Here is a 17,829-nt window from a genome sequence, read left to right as displayed (position 1 = left end):
GTGTATATCATGGGAGCAGCCAGCTTCACCTTATGTTCTTAGGATCTGTGCTGTTTCTCATTCATTTCTCCTATTTGTGAAGTTCCGGATTTTCATCGATCGGTTCAGGCTGTATCTGAAATGGTGAAATGAGAAAAAAAAAAAAAAAGAGAAAATAGGGAATTGGATTACTTGCGTCACCACCTGCCACAGATGGCATTGTCTCAACGGAAAACATTGAGACTAAATTCTAAGTCAACGGGAGTTTTCGCACTTTAAAGTTGGGAAGACGAAAGAAATTCCTGTTTATTAACATATCGAATGGGCAAATGTATTCTTTCCTCAACTGAAATTAAAAAAAGAAAAGTTGAAAGGGTTAAGAAGGTTTTTTTCTTTCTGTTAATATGAAAGCTGTTGAATCTGCTCACATGTTTTGAAATATAAACGTGTAACAACCGGCAGACTGTATTAAAAAGTTACTGTTAAGGTTTCTCTAAAGTTTTCATTTTATACGAGCTACTTTTGCTATTTCGCTAGGCAATCACCACTGTTATTGGGTGGCGGTCACTTACTGTTAGACTTGATTCGTCTGAATTTTAATTTATATATATATATATATATACATATATATATATAGATAAAAATTTAAAAAAAATAAAAATAATATATATATATATATATATATATATATATATAGATAAAATAAAAAATATATATATATATATATATTATTATTATTTTTTAAATTACAGCAACCACCCTGCAGTCATGTGATACAATGAGAAGATTGATGGGCTGAAGAGTTCTGTTAGTAAGGGGTTAAACCAATTTCCATCAATCATGGGCTGAAGTATAGAAGATGTATCTATATGTAAATACTCTATGTATTTGAATTAATTGCTTTGCGTCCAACAAACAGGACGCCATTAATGAGCTCACAGATGCGGTACTGCTGTCTCTGTTGGATTAAAAGTCTTGGGATCCTTTCCACACCGCGCCAATGTTTGTGCTGCAGTTCCTAAGAGACCAATTTGTTGTTGTCACTATTAAATTTTCTATTCTCATATATTATTATTACGGAGGACCAGCAGGGAATTGCACACTTTGAAACATCAGTAGATGAAATGCAGGCCTTCTATTGCTATATAGTCTTTTGATGTGGTGGGAATTACATTTCTTTTAAACATGAACACATTAGGAAATGCAATTTGTGTATCATACGCTGTATAAAAATAAGCTAGATTTACACATTTCCACCCTCCTATACAAACACTTATTTTCACTTTTTAAAAATGTCCAACTTTTAAGGAACGGTTTGCCTTTTAGATAACTCTATGGTTTTACATACCCCAAAAAAGGAGGTACGGAGCCAGAAGTTGAAGCCAATGGGGCCAGAGAACCCAAAGAACCACTTTGCGGCACTCAGAGCGTGGCAAGGAGGCCACGTGGAAGCAACAATGGAGGTGTGTAGACCTCAATTGATCTTACAGCTAAGTGGCACCTGTTATCTGATTTGTCAAGCTGTAACTAACCCTGTCCTAGCCAATTATATCCCTGCATGTTTATCTTTGCTAAAAAGTAATCCAGCCCATATTTTGAACTTGAGCTTAATGTCTGTGAATTCCACATGTTTACTGCTCTTACTGTGAAGAACCCTTTTCAAGGCTTTCAGTACAAATTCCTTTCTGGACACATGATCTCTTATATCCTGCCCAGTTCCCTTCCACTATAGACCTGCCCTTATTCCTAGTTTAACCCGCCCCTACACAAAACCACTCCCCCGAAGAAGTGCTCCCGTTTACAGGTATATTTATATTTTTCAAGGCAAATTTGGTTTTGTTGCAAAGTTATAGGGTAACCTCATCGAACGTTCCCTTGTATTTTATGGAATGCTCCAGAGCCGCTCCAGTTGTGATCTTCACAAACCCGATACCACAAAGCCCTATCCTTAAAAAAGATTTCATCTAAAAATGCTCTTTATTTTACTTAATAAAAATAAAGAAACGTGCTACTAATAATAAAATATTTATTTAAATTACAGGTGATAGTTGCGGCAATAAAGGTAAAGATGTTTTAAAGTATTAATGAGACCCCTCCCCCCTTTTTTTTCTGAGATGTGATTATTCTTAAGGGAGACAATATTTGATACGTGAAAATGTCAAGGGTTTTGCTTTCAAGGGAACGGGTAACATATAAATGGGCATGTTTAACTGGCCACGGACACTACATACAACATCGAACATCAGAACCAAGATAGTACCACCGAGCCTATGTATTGTCTACGAAAAAAATTATTATATTTGGGAAAAAGTGAACGAATTGAACCAAAACAAAGTAAGTGAAATTTATACTGTTTACTGTTTTTAATTTTATTTGCCAATTTGTTTATATTTTAACATTTTTTTCATTTTAAATTATTTTACTACATGTGTGATGTGGATATATTTTTATTTTTTTGTTGATAGTAGATTACTTGAAAAATGGCGTCTTCGTGTTAACTGGGTATTGAAATATCACTCTCACCCCAAAAAATTCATAAAATTCTATTATTCTTATTGGTCATTAACTTCATTAGTTATTTATTTGTATTGTTTTTACAAATATTAGGGAATGGACAGCAAAAAATGAAAATAATAAACACAATCCTGAAAATTGACCGCATTAATATTGATCATTGGGTACACTGAATAAATGTTGGGGCAATGGAAATATAAAGCACAAGAGCAGGGTAGGACATAATCTACTGTAGTGGAGACTAGACAACAAAAGAAGTAGGTCATGAAGCAAGTGGACTTTAGTCCAAGGATTTATTATGGGCTGAGTCTCTACATCGTAAAAAACAGACTAGATTGGCCGAATGGATCTGATTCTATATTTTATGTGGCTGAAGAACTAAGTCTTCTGTCAATTTATTTTTATTATTTAATTATTATTTTTGAATACGATATTATTTTAGGCTCTGAATAATTTGGCACACATGACACATAGAACTAAAATTAGCCGTTCCATAAGGTCAATTCTATATTGTAATTTTTTTAAGGAAAAATCCCACTTTAATATAGTATTTGTACTTAAAATTAGGAGAGTTCCCGTGTCATTATCTTCATGAAATCACACCTTATAGGTGTTGAAAACCTTCCTAACTAATGACTTCCATGCTTTGTCTATAGGAGAACATGAATTTATTTTTACAGGTAACACTAAATACCTTGAGATTCACCATATTGCATATTGGCAAACTGTTTTAATTTTATCCAGGTCTACAGACCTTTTCCTTCCTGCGATGTGCGAGGGAAACCAAACCATGGCATCAGAATTTCTACTGCTTGGATTTACTAGCCATCCAAATCTCAAGGCCCTCTTTTTTCTTCCGTTCCTTTTCATCTATCTTGTGATACTAACTGGAAATGCTCTTCTCATCATACTGGTGTCCACAAATCCCAACCTCAAGGTTCCAATGTTCATCTTCCTGAAACACTTGGCTTTGGCAGACATTTTGTTCACCACCAACGTTATACCTAAAATGTTGCAGATCATATGGAGAGAAGGTGACACCATCTCGATAGCAGGCTGCTTCACCCAATACTACTTTCATTGCATTTCGGTTTTTGCACAGTCTTTAATTCTCACCGCCATGTCTTTTGACCGATATCTGGCGATCTGTCACCCCCTACGTTATTCCAGAGTTATGAACCTCAGACTATGTTTAAATCTGGTTTTCTGGTCTTGGGCAACCGGTTTTATTTTAATGCCGAGTGAAATGTTTTCATTAACCCAGCTAAGGTTCTGTGGTTCCAACACCATTGACCATTTCTTCTGTGATTTTTCTCCTATCATTGAGGTCTCATCTTCTGATACTTTCAAGGTGGTATGGGAAGATTTTATATTTTCCATACTTCTCATATGCTTTCCATTTATGTTTGTCATTCTGTCTTATGTTTTTATTTTTATAACTATCCTTAAGATACCTTCGGCCATTGGTAAGAAGAAAGCTTTTTCCACCTGTAGCTCCCACCTGGTTACCCTATGTACATATTATAGCACTATAATTACAATATATATTTTTCCGATTGGGGAAAACACATCTGGTGGAATTAAACTGAAATCTCTTTTGTACACTGTGTTGACTCCATTCATCAATCCCATCATGTATAGTATGAGAAACAAGGACATCAGGAAGGCTTTGAAACAGTTATTTTGTAAGATAGATGTGATAAAGTCCTGATAAATATATTTATTACATATTATTTATAATCTAAACCTAATAATTTATTTGTATTTATCCAACAGGGAGACAATTCTCCAAACATCTATCATATTAAATATCATATGGATCATATTAATTAAGCAAATACTGCATATTAATTATAAGTTACTTATAAGTCAGAACATAAGAGGGTAGCATGACATAGAACCAGTATAGGTGGTGCTGGCATGCTGAGGTCCATGTTTTTTCACGAGGAATTTAGTCCAATGTTTATTTTTCCTAATTCTTAGTGTGAGGAGGTTACTATCAGTATTACAAGAAACCTTATTATAGAGTCTGCCTATTGCATTTTGATTTAATTTGAAGATCAGTCACACATCGCCAGTGTGGTGAGAACCACAAAGAAGCCACCAGTGAAACTATGCTTTGCAGACTATGGAGTACATTCATTAAACCTAATTGAGTAATCTGGAGTGATAGAGTTAAGTTTTACTTTTAGAATATTGTACCGATGAACAGTATGAACTTTCATTTTTATTTTGCAATTTCTTTCAATGCTTGAATTATTTGGGGGATTTAATTCCAGAATATTACAATACTATATGAAGGGCCAACCATTTTGAGCATCACCTCAAAGAAGGGCTTAGATGGTCCAGTAAAAGCCGGTGTTAAACCAGCGAGAAGGCTTCAAAGAAATCAAACTGGGCCCTTACTGCAAGAGAAGCTCACTGGGGTTGCTCCTGACCCCTCTTGTGGCCCATGTCTCATCTAGTCTGTCTCATCATTGTCTTCCCTGAGCTGGAGAATGGAGAAGTCACATGTGTGTCACAATAAAATGGATACCGATCTGACCATTCCCTGCATCATTGCAGGATAAGTTAATGTCAACTTGCCAACTCGCATTATTGAGACTACAATTCAGAACGTGTTAAACCTCACCTGTTGTGGATAGTTCAATGGGAATTGTATAGCACGATTAAATTATATAGTGTCACAAAATCATTTTCACCCATTAATTTGGAATCATAATGAAATAAATAAAGCGTTATGTTGTTTTAGGATTCAATACATCAAATACATTGTATAGGGGATAAAGGTAGCATTTAACTCTCTTAATTGTTTCTTCATCAATGATAAAACAGGGAGTAGGTCATGTTAAGCATGAAGCCGAGTTACCTTCTGCTTCTTCTGTTATTATGGAAGGAGCCATTTGAAAAAATGTGCATGCAAAACAGAAATGTCCTGATCAATAATCCTTTTGTTTTCTTTAGGAGTTACCTAGGGTATGTGTACTGCTCAGGGTCTCACCAGATCAATGGGTCCTCCATGCATACAAGGATGGGGAGAGAACACAGATGCATGCGTTGTGTGCAATCAGGACGGGACTGGTGATGACAAGGTGGCCCTGGCACTTTAAGGCCAGCAGCTGTCTGATGATCTGAGTGCGGCCTACAACTGGATATGCACCGCCTCACACTATGTTTTCAGGCTTGCGTAGTGTGTGGCCGGCATACCCACACTGCAGCGCCTTATCTGCCGCTGGAGTATGGAGCAGTCTACCAGGCACTTGCCCAGTGTGCCCGATGGCCAGTCTAGGCCGGCACGCAATGGTTTTCTCCTCCAAAATCCTTGACCTACTCCTTAGTTATGCTCTTATATCAATGCCGAATGAGTTCTAGTCCCATTCCTCCGTTGCCTAAACAAAAATGGACACAAGGCCTCAAAGTCAAAGTATCCACCTAGCATTTGTGGTTTCCACTTCCTAAGAGACCTCGCCCGACATGTTACATGTCAACTACTCTGGCACAAAGACACAAAGCCTTTTCTTACATTGGTGGGTTTATAGGCTCATGGTTTATTTACCAGGAACATTGAACAGTGCAAACATTCGTATCATTTAGTATTTATTTCTGGGAAGAGTTTGGCAATTAAATATTGATAAGAATGGTATCTCGTATCTCTAATACCATTTTTTTGGGAAAAATGAAATTTTTCAAATTTACGTACCATATTATAATAATATTAAAAAATGAATGTTTAGGTGGCCTGATTTGGGGCACCTATGGAGGACTCCCAGATGTGATGATGATTTGTTTATCTAAAGTATTTATTAAGAACGGATGTTTTTTTGTTTTGTATGAGCCTATAATTACTCCCAAAGGGCGCTTATGAAAAATGAGTTGCAATTCCAGGAGTAAAATATATGCGTTTTCATCCACTAGTGGAAGTATAAAAGGACAGGTTCAAGAAGCAGAAAGAAATGTTGGGTATAGCATGACATGCAGATAAGTTCAGAGAAATATATCTACATTTCCTACATAAATCATTGCGTAGATGAAGTCCGGCATGCAGCGTAGGATATCACATTAACAAAGTCAACTACGAGGTCTGGCAATCGAAAGTCGGAACCACCGCGTTGTAAGTAAAAAAAATAATATTTTTGTGTTGTTTAGACCATCTTTCGATTTAACTTATTATAAAATTAATTTAATGGGAGAAAATTTAGTAATTAGATTTCCGTTAAAGCGAACTCTAAACTCGTTGGTTGTGTTGGAGAGATGAGGTCATATTAGTTTACTTTTTTATGATTTTTTTTAATTATTTTTTATTTTATTATCTTTTTTATTCAACTGTCATGTTTAAACGGCCATTGTTTGTTCCCTACATTAGTCATACCCCTGTTATTTAAATTTTAATTAAAAAAAAAAATCGCATTAAGCTCGACCAGGTGAATTTGGCTTGAAAAGCGTTTTTTTTTTCTTTTTCTTTTAAATCGCTGAAATTCCCTTTTGGTATTTTGGTTTTTGGCGATTTGCCTGGGCGGTGATCTACCCCTTGAGTACAGTTATCTCCTTCATTAAAATATTTAATGGAGTATCTGTGGAGATTTATTCTGGACAAACTAGAATGAAAAAATAAATTTGTCTAGCGAAGAAAAGGAACGACTAATTTTGGTAAGCCCAAAAGATCAGTATTGCAGTAATTAGCAGTATAAAATGACAGTTTTTATTTGATCTAATTGTTTAAAATATGTGGAAAATATGTCAGCTAGCAGGTGGCTTGGAAGTACGCCAATAATGTTCAATGGGACCAAAAATGTTGATTAAAAACCACACAAAAGGGTGAGTCACAGTTCATGTAGAGTATATCACACAAAACACACATTTAACTCCTGATAACTCCTTAGAATTTATTAAAGTGTACCCAGATTGAGGATAATAATCATTTATCACTGGAACTGACCCCTGAACTCTTCTTAAAATGAAATGTAAAGAGTACGTTTTTCTTTACGTTGTTTAGCCGTCATGCCATCGATCTGCCATACTCAGAGGGAAACTCCTTATGCAGCCCCACCAACAAAGAATCCATATTAAAGTACTTAGTAAGCTGAAATAAAAAGGACACTAAAGGAGAAGTTGCAGCTCCAGAGATGCTGAACAACACCACCGGTTTTCACAACGAGTTTTAGCCGCTTGAAGTATCTTGTTAGATTCTATGGAACTCTTGCGCAAGCCATCGCTAAAGCTGGCTAGGGTTGAGTATAGCGAGGTCGAGCACATTTCTGGCAAGGCGATCGATCCCCTTAATTACAGAAGTCATTAACAATAGTAGTCATCAGTGGCTGTCTGATGGTACCACTTGGACACCAAGAAATATTGCGTAGCTTCTTCAAAACAGGGGGTTGTATTATGACCCTGTGGCAGAAGCACTGTTGGAGTTGCCGAATGGAGCTAAGAACCCTAATTTTCTTAATGAAAGCCTTGTAAAGCTTTGTTAGGATTTTCTATATCTGGTAGCAACACTGTCTAGAAGAAATCAATAGATCATAACGGATTCTTCTGTTGAGATTTATTCTGGACAGTACATAACAAAATTGAAAGACATTTGTTTTATGCAACAATATAACTAATAACGTAGTTACGTGGTTTATTTAATATGATGCTTTTTTTTTTTTCTCTAATTGTTACCCATTATTTTAGACATTTCTTAGAATCCCCTCTTTAAGTTCACCACAAAAGCTTTCTGATGCCTTCAAATTGCCTTGAAGGTTCAGTGGCCAACATTTGGTGGGGACATGTCTCCTCTTGAACCTGCAGCCTCCGTTGCTGATTACGTCCACTTACTTTCATGTTTGTCAATGATTAAGAGGGAAGGGTATCTGAAGCTGAAGCATTTTTTGGTGTTTTACCCAACTCTATGGACGTTCTAATGTCTGCAATGAACAAACATACAGATGCTCAGCTATACAACTGAGGTTTCCATCTTTGCTTCAAATGATTTGATTTTAACATTAATTATATTTGCATAAACTTGAGTCTGTAAAATATTTGTTTTATATTTCTAATGATATATCTTATATTTATATATCTTTATATATATATATATATATTTATATTTGGAAATAAACCTAATACTAATTCCATTTAATAATTAGTCTTATAGCAGATCCTTCTTATAGGTTTAAGTGTCAATTTCTGTTTGAGTGTCAATTTTAAATTAAATGTTTGATGCAATATTTCTTTATTTGTGTCATAGGTCAAAAAAGACGTATTTGCTTTCAAAATGTGTGAGAAGAATGAAACCGAGGTTACAGCCTTCCTAATCCTGGGATTCAGGAGATATTATCATCTCAAAATTCTACTTTTTAGTTTGTTCTTAATGATCTACATAGTCATACTCATTGGAAATCTTCTCGTTGTCATTTTGGTGTCAACCAACAACCATCTCAATGTTCCCATGTTCATGTTTCTCAAACATTTAGCGTTGGTGGATCTCTTGTTCACGACCAATATCATTCCCAACATGTTGGTCATCATCCTGAAAGGTGGATACACCATGTCTACGAGCAGCTGCTTCCTCCAGTACTATTTTCACTGCATTTCAATATACACGCAGTCCATGTTACTCTCTGCCATGTCGTTTGACCGATATGTGGCGATCTGCCATCCGTTGCATTACTCTACCATTATGGACAACAGACTTTGCTTTCACCTTACTTTTTGGTCCTGGGGTGCTGGTTTTTTTCTGATCCCTAGTGAATTCTTCTTAATGTTCAAGATGAGGTTCTGCAACTCTAATATCATTGACCATTTCTTCTGCGACTTCGCCCCAATACTAAAAATCTCTTCTTCAGATACAACTATTATACTTTGGCAAGATTTTATGATTTCTGTCTTCCTCATTTTCATTCCGTTTTTTGTGGTCATCGTATCGTACGCCTCCATTTTCATAACCATACTCAAGATCTCCTCGGCAGCCGGGAGAAAGAAAGCCTTCTCTACCTGCAGTACCCAGCTGGCTACCGTCTGCACACATTATGTGACTTTAATTACTATATACATATTTACAGCAGGGGTAAAGTCACTCAGTGAAAATAAATCAAGGTCGTTATTATATACCGTTCTAACCCCATTCATCAACCCCATTCTATATAGCTTGAGGAACCAAGAGTTTAAGAAGGCTTTACTGAAACTGATATGTAAAAAATGATAAGAATAGCTATATATAAAGTTCTACGTACTGTATGTATACATTCTAAAGAGTTATCCCCAGAGTTGCTTAAATTAATGTCTATGTATGTATATATATAATATAATATAGTTTAAAAAATACTTTTGTTGTCATTGGTTTTGTGACCTTTAAAGTCCTTTAAGATAATCTGTGACCTTGTGTGAAAAACAAAAGGCAAGACACAGAACGTTTTAATAAATCAGTTTAATTATAAAATGAAACACTTTTCAGATGACAGATAAACTTTATGTTGCTTGCCATAAAATCCAATCCTTGAAGTTTCATAGAAAGCCCTGTTTGTGTTTCGATGACACTGGTGAACAGGTTTCAGAAATGTATTCGTACATCCAGTTATCTTGTTGGAAGCCTTCTTTCAGCGCACTAGTGGATATTCCCGTGGCATGCCAACAATTATTTTAGGAAGAAATGTTGCTTTTTTTGAGAGTTTAACCAATATTTTATTTTTTAATGACCAAATTACAGTATAGTGTATACTTCAGGTTTTGTATACACATTTATGTGGATAAAATTACACTTATAGGACAATTTAAGACGAGTGAGATGAATAAACAGAAAGTATGATTTCCTTTTGAGGAAATCAACCAAAGGTTGTCCTGCCTTATAATATTCATCATAGGAGGGACTTGAGAGAGGGGTCAGGAGAAAAAGGAGATAAGCAGAATGAAGAGAGAAGGGTGAGGCTGAGAAGAAATAAAGGGTTGAGGAACAAGAAGCAAAACATGAGAGAAAATTACATTAGCACACACACAATACAGTCCTGCCAAAATTATTTGTACTCCTGGTTAGTCCAAGTCTGTTTCCTAAACCTCCTCATTCCATAAATGATACAACTGGTGATCACCATCCGCTGAAGGTGCACCATGCCACTGAGAACCCAGTACTACAAGCGTAAGGCCAATTACATGTATTTATAGAGTGCCAACAATAATATTAAAACTGACGATATATAAAGCGATAATGCAATACACGCATGTTAAACCATACTAGTTCAGATAGAGAAGAGGGCACTACTCTTGTGAGATTACAATATATTAGTAAAATCATAGTAGGTTGTAAGTAGGGCCCAGGGGGTGTTGTATGGAAAGGCTGTAGGGAGTACACTTCTCAGACCCTGTGTGGTTTCCATCTCATCTCCATGGTCCCAGAGTAGAGGCGAGTGATCGTATCCACCATTTCCTAAGCCCCTAACACCAGCCATTCTGGCTCAGCAGCTTATTACCAGGGGCACGCCGTTTGAGTTTCACCTGATCATGTCCTTACACTAACAGTAGAGAGTCTGCCGGGTCAACAACCTGGCCCAGCACCTTGGGAGAAGGGACCACTGGCCATTTCTCAAAGCAGAAAGGGCAACAAGGACCAGAGATGGGCTTGAGGCCTTGACTGCTTCGCGCTTATTGGGTGTCTCCGATGTGCAGGGAAGAATTAATAGGAACATTTGCCCCAAAAACCATTGTTTTCACATGATAGGACAGCGGCCAATCCTAGTGCAGCATGTACCCTATGATTGGACCTTGGTTTTACCTCCCATCCTGCTTAACCAGCAATGTCCATGCCAATATGGGTTTTACAGGTATATTTACTTTTCTCATTTTTCTATATATATCCTGGTTGTCATGAAAAGGTTGTCAGGTGGTCTTAAAGTGGGCAATAAATGCTTTACGTTGTTTGATGAACTCTTTAATTGTATAGTTAGTAGTCTAATTTGACCTAAACTTTTACTTGTCATTAATATTTCTTCTGCAGATATGTTTCTCCAGCACTACTCTGATATCCTGATTTCTCAGGCTATAAATGATAGGGTTGAAGAACGGAGTAACCACAGTGTATAGTAGAGACAAAATCTTGTTTACTTCCCTGGACGTTTCTCTGATAGGGACCACATAAACAGCAAAAAGTGTTCCAAAGTACATGCACACGACAATCAGGTGGGAACTACAAGTGGAGAAGGCTTTCTGTCTTCCGGTGGTGGAAGGTATCCTCATGATAGCGACAAAGATAGAGATGTATGTCCCTGTGATGAATAAAAAGGGTAAAAGTACTATAGGTACAGAGGACACATATATTTCCATTTCTAACATAGATGTATCAGAACAGGAAAGGTCAATAAGCGGGGCAACATCGCAGAAGAAATGGTTGATCACATCAGGGCCGCAAAAATGTAGCATGCAAATAAGGACAAGTGAGACTATGGTCACCATCAAACTTAGCATCCAAGAGGAGGTGACAAGGTAGAATTGGAGTTTCAGATCCATAATAGCATTGTAATGAAGGGGGTTACATATGGCTAGATATCGGTCAAACGACATCACGGTGAGGAGGAAAGACTCGGTACTTGCGGAGAACCCAAAGATGTGATATTGAGCCACACAACCTGGAATAGATATTTTGCTTCCCTCCTCTAGTATGACACGTAGCATGTTAGGAACAATGTTGGTAGTGAACATGATGTCGCAGAATGACAGATGTCTGAGAAAGAAGTACATAGGAGAATTAAAAAAATGACTTAGTGAAATTAAAGCGATTATAACAAGGTTTCCAACCACCGTACCAACATATATCATCAAAACCAGGACAAATAATACAAATTTACATCTTTGAAGGCCTTCAAATCCCAGTAGAAAAAAATCAGTGACCGTTGTAGTGTTCTCCATAGTTGGGACAACTGGAAAACAATAGAACATTATCAGAAATGATTTTTTGTGCAAACATTTTAAATAAACACATACACAAATAGATATACGGCTAGTGGCTTGAATAACTACACCGTTTGCTACTGGAATATATTGAGACCAAAAGTCATAAATGTGTCCTTCAAAGAAATTCTCTGAGATTAGAGAAAAATGTATACTGTCTTGTTCAACATACATGTTCAAAACATGTAGTATATGTGTCTATGGCAACAACTAGTGTTTTGGGTTATATTACAATGAAAATATGTAGAATGAAAGGCCAGCCGTCCATATAGCAGGAGAAGACCACTAAGATCACACTGAGTAGCCATACTGCAAAGAAACACCAGGTTCAACTAATAGATCGAAATAACCCTATTAAAAACTGAAATGACTTCTGGTTTGTGTAACCTTGTTTCCCTTTCTTTTGTCTTAGAATTCTACGTTTTTTCCATAACATATAAATGCACAGAATTTATGAATTTTCATTCATAAACTTGTGTCTTATAATAATAATAATAATACCTAACCAACAATAACACAGTTTGTGTATATATATATCTTTATATATATATATATATATATATATCTATACATCTAAATATATATATATATATATATATTCTATTTTCTTTATTTTAACACTTACCTGTAATTACAACTAAGAATGTGCGATGTGCAGAAATGTTTGATATTTTCTGGAAGCAGGAAACCAAAAAATAGTTATCTAAATAATTTATGTCAAGGGGTTATTAGTTTTAGGCGATTGTCAGGAACAGATGCCATCGCTAACGATCCAAACACTAAATTGAATATGAGCGTAACGGAGACCTACCTATTTTGAGCATTCTGTATGATATAGGGTACGTTGCCGATCTTTTATATGTACAGAAACACAGACCTTTAAACCAGTAGGGGATTAGAATTGTTTAGGGACTGCTTAGATATTTCTTTTTAATGATGGAAAAAAATGTTATTTGGGCTACAAAAAAAAAAAAGGGACATTTCAAGTCCAACCACACGCCATAAATACAGGTGTGGCTACGGGCCATAACTAACTTTAACCTAGGTTTACAAGAAGTCTTAAACAAATGTATTTGCTTCTTATTTTGGCAATATACAGCTTAGACTTGGCAACCATTTTTAGGTTCATTTACAAACAAAACTTAACGGCCGATTCAATGGTCTCGTGGTTAAAATACTGTATATTTTGGATGCTGGACCAAATCTACGACTTTCACACTGGAATCAAAGTCTTACTTAGTATGGACGATAAACACAAGGATGCAGCTGAGTTTAACAATAGAGGGAAACCTTTTCCACATTTAGTCCAAAATAAAAGATACGGTTTGATTTTGCTACCAAGTACTAAAACTCATTGGTTTGTTAATTGATATTTTTTAGTGTCAAATCTCATGTTTTTGTAAAGGTCCTGTGGCGACCCTAGTCTTTGCAAGCCCTGACTTGATTCCAAATAGTACATTTTACAGCCTTGTCCCAAAACATGATAATCCTGTCCTGGGGGGCGGAAGGCCATCATTAGGCCAGAGACACTAGTAGGGATCCGTGGAGTGTAGGGTGACCACATCAGCCCTGTTTTCTAGGACACACACAATTTTTAGATATTGCTAGTTCAGAAATCTCTACGTACCACAGGGCAGCCACTTACGTGAGCTGGTAAGGAATATGTAAAAATTATATGTGTCCTGGAAAACATGGCCGATGGTGTCACTCCGAGTGTACCGATAATGAAGGTAAAGGGGAGGGTAGAGAGAGTGTGTGTGTACCCAGCTGTTGGAGAGGTGCTGGTGCAGATTGACAGTCTTGAGGAGGAGAAGGAGGACTAATCCCCCTAGTCCTTAGTCTCCTGGTCCTCTTAGCCATTGAACAAATATCATATCTCTTGAAACTACATTGTTTACATTTTTCTTTTCTTAAATAAACACAATCAACAGAGTGTCTGCAGCGTGGAGACATTATGGCTCCACCAGGAAAGGTGGGTGTCCTGCTTTTCCAGACTGGAATGTTATGAGGTATACATTGCAATCTTACTTGTTTCTAATAAACATCATACTGTATGTGATCTTACACGCTTTTGACTTATTATACTTATTATGCTAAATTGAAAGCAAATGTTAAAGGTTCTGGTCGATGTGCCCTGCTACGTCTATAGCTTTAACGAGGAGGCGGTAGAGCTATACCCATAAGAAACTTTCCCGTCTAAAGCAATTTACTGCCTGAGAACTACAACTCCCAGAATGCATGGCAAGACAGACTGCTACTAAACAATGCCTTTTTGTTCCATCTATTTATTACATTAGCGGTGCTCTAGTGTGTGGTCTTTTATTAATGCAAAATTAAATCCACATTATCCTGTAGGAAAATACAAAAATCTGGTATTTATTGCTAAACTATTATATTTGTATACATTCATATTATCTATATTTATTGCAGCTTTTCTGGCAGCTAGATATATGATGATTTTTCTTATATATACATCTAGTTTTCCATTGCATATGCCGACGGTACTTCCGCTCTTGCGATCCACCACAGGACCCTGCGTTTGTGGCACATGTAGGAAACATTTTATTAATAACTCAAGACCTCACAAACACCAGGCCGCTCACACATGAGAGTGGGCCTATATGTGCTATTTGAGTGAGAAGTTATTTACTTGTTTCTCCAAACTGAAGGTCCATCGAAGGTCTAACACAAGAGAAAGACCATACTCTTGTAATGGGTGTGGGGAAGAGCTTGGCTCATAATTCATACTTGGTTAGACATCAGGCCACACACACCTGGTCATATCCATGCTTTGAGTGTGGCAAGGGCTTCATTCGTAAAGAACACCTTGTAACACACCAGAATATCCATACAAGGTTGAGGTACTCTGGATTGACCTGTTTGTTCCATGACTGTTAATGTGAAACCGAAATGGGTGACAACCGTACCCACTACTATTCTCTACTATGTGTTTTCTGAACAGGCCATAAGACAAGTTGACTTTTGTCTTCCCATACCTGTAGCTGTTCTTACTCTATAGCATACTGTAAGACGATGAATAATTATTCACAGGGGAAAAGGTGGAAAAACTTGGTTTATTCAAGTGTTAATCTAACATTATCGGCATCCTCCCCATTACTTTTAAATGTCCACCCCAATCTCAAAGACTTCTATTAATTTGTAATCATACCTTTTTGGGTTAACTTGAAGGCTCCAGGAATCAAGGCTGATTCAATCTGATCTATGGTTGGTCAGGGGTGTTTTTCTGTGTTTTACCTTGGCAAAGCTCTACCTATTCTTTGCCCTTTTGCTACCTATAAGAGGGGCTACACTAACCTGCCTAATGAACTGTGGATACATTTGGGGCAATACATGGAATTATAAGTAGGTGCCTATGCTTCTGTGCACACAATTGTCTGCACGTTTGGGTGCCAGACCAGAGCCTGAGACATAGTTATTTACTTCATACATTTTTAGAGCATATATGATATTTTATACTTTTTATATTGGTAACGCTTTTATTTTGCTTTCTTTGACCTACAAAAGAAATGTTTCTTTTGGAAAGATATGAGTAAGGTGTCCAAGAGAAGAACCTTGAAAAAGATGATACATCTTTTTACATTTGTTTGGTCAGTCCACTCTAACTCATGTTTTTTTGATTTGTGTTCCGGTATCCTTTTATATTCTGGCTCACTAAAAGGTATCGCCGTCGACTAAATTCTTTTTTTATAAGATTCTAAAATAGGCTGGACTGCCTCGTTAATAAATGTGATCCTATGATCGAATTGAATTATTTTGTTGACCCAGTTTTTTTTAAATTATCCTCTAGTCATTAAGGAATCTTGAGTGTTTATCTTTTTTGACTTATTTGTGAAATATACATATTTGTTAAAGGCGATCCTTATCTCTTTGTTTCTGATACTATATATAATAGGATTGCACAATGGTGTCACCACAGTATAAACTAGCGAAATAACCTTATTTGCATTTAATAACTGTCCATGGGAAGGAACCACATATAGAGTGACCAGTGTCCCATAAAATATAATAACAACAGTCAAGTGGGAGCTGCAAGTGGAAATGGTTTTTTGTCTCCCGGAGGTGGATGGAATATTGAGGATGGCAATACAAATGCAGACGTAGGTTATAAAAATAAGAAGAAGAGGAAACACTGTTATTGGTGTGCCAAGCAAAGTAATTTCAAATTGTATCATAGAGATGTCTGAGCATGAAAGCCGTAGAACAGGGAGCATGTCACAGAAAAAATGATCAATGATGTTTGGCCCACAGAAATCTAATTGAGTGGCTAATATTACGGTTATGAAAGAAACAGCGAAACCCCAAAACCAACAGAAGCCAGCAAGTTGAAGCTGAAGTTTGACACTCATTATAGAGGTGTAGTGCAACGGCCTGCAGATTGCCAGATACCTGTCGTAGGACATCACCGCTAGAAGAAGACATTCCGTACATGCTGAAAAGCCAAAGAATTGAAGCTGAGCTTCACAAGCAGAAAGTGTTATGGTGACTTGACCTTTTAGTAGAACGCTTAGCATATTAGGAACAATACTTGTGATTACTATATCTGTCATCGAAAGCTGTCCAAGGAAGAAGAACATCGGGTGGTTTAGGTTGGGACTAAAAGTCACCAATGTAACTATCATGATATTTCCAGTCATTGTCAAAACATATAATATGAGGAACATTAAGAAGAAGGGTAACTTAAAGTCGTGAAGCTGTGGAAATCCCAAAATAACTATTTCTTTAATGATGGTCTCATTTTCTCCGATCATCTTCTTCTGGCCCAGTCCAAGTTCTTACTTTTTGAGGGTCTTATGTCTGGAAGGACGTAATGTACATTACAACACAAAATAACATTTATTCAACTTATTATGTCCCGTTATGAGAAATTCCATAATAATTCCAAATAAAATGCCATAATTATTCCTCCCATTAAATAATTGCTTCTGGTTAGCACACAGAGATATATTAACTAGTCTGTTAAATAAAAAACTTTGTTTTTTTCTTTAAAAAAAAAACTCACCCTACTGATGACCACCAGAATTCTGTGTATGTACTGAAGTTTATTCTTCACACCAGCAGCTACAGGGATAATCGGGCAAACGCAGGAAAGTAGGAGTTTGTTAGTCTAGTACGGAAAAGAAATCCATAAAGAAAACATTAACCCTTTCCTTTTAGGGGAGACTGCTACTATCCTCTACATGGATTTACATTTTAATCTTCCAGTTGCACACGTTATATTATATATATATTATTGTCTCCTTTAAATTAACTTTTTGTTTCATGGACAAATGCATGGAGGGGCTCTTCAGGGTTCCTGGTGGTCTGCAAAAAGAACGGCGCATGGAGGGGGCATTCAACTGCGGCATATAAACACTTGTTTTTTTCTTACAGGCAAAGAATGGATACTGAAAGTATTTG

At 36.7% G+C, this 17,829-nt stretch overlaps 2 protein-coding genes across 2 annotated transcripts; both read right to left on the bottom strand.

Moving 5' to 3' along the window:
* Nucleotides 1–11,433: 11,433 nt before the first annotated feature.
* Nucleotides 11,434–12,369, bottom strand: LOC128504322 (olfactory receptor 11L1-like). The gene has a single exon (XM_053474356.1). It carries the CDS (start codon nt 12,367–12,369, stop codon nt 11,434–11,436), a length of 936 nt encoding a protein of 311 aa, XP_053330331.1.
* A 3,839-nt stretch (nt 12,370–16,208) lies between these two features.
* LOC128504321 (olfactory receptor 6B2-like) lies at nt 16,209–17,195 on the bottom strand. The gene has a single exon (XM_053474355.1). It carries the CDS (start codon nt 17,178–17,180, stop codon nt 16,209–16,211), a length of 972 nt encoding a protein of 323 aa, XP_053330330.1. The 5' UTR covers nt 17,181–17,195.
* Between the last annotated feature and the right edge of the window lie 634 nt (nt 17,196–17,829).

Source organism: Spea bombifrons, chromosome 9, assembly GCF_027358695.1.
Source record: "Spea bombifrons isolate aSpeBom1 chromosome 9, aSpeBom1.2.pri, whole genome shotgun sequence".
NCBI lineage: Eukaryota > Metazoa > Chordata > Amphibia > Anura > Pelobatidae > Spea > Spea bombifrons.
Note: the sequence above shows the minus strand (reverse complement) of the source record. Positions and strands in the feature narration are given on the sequence as shown.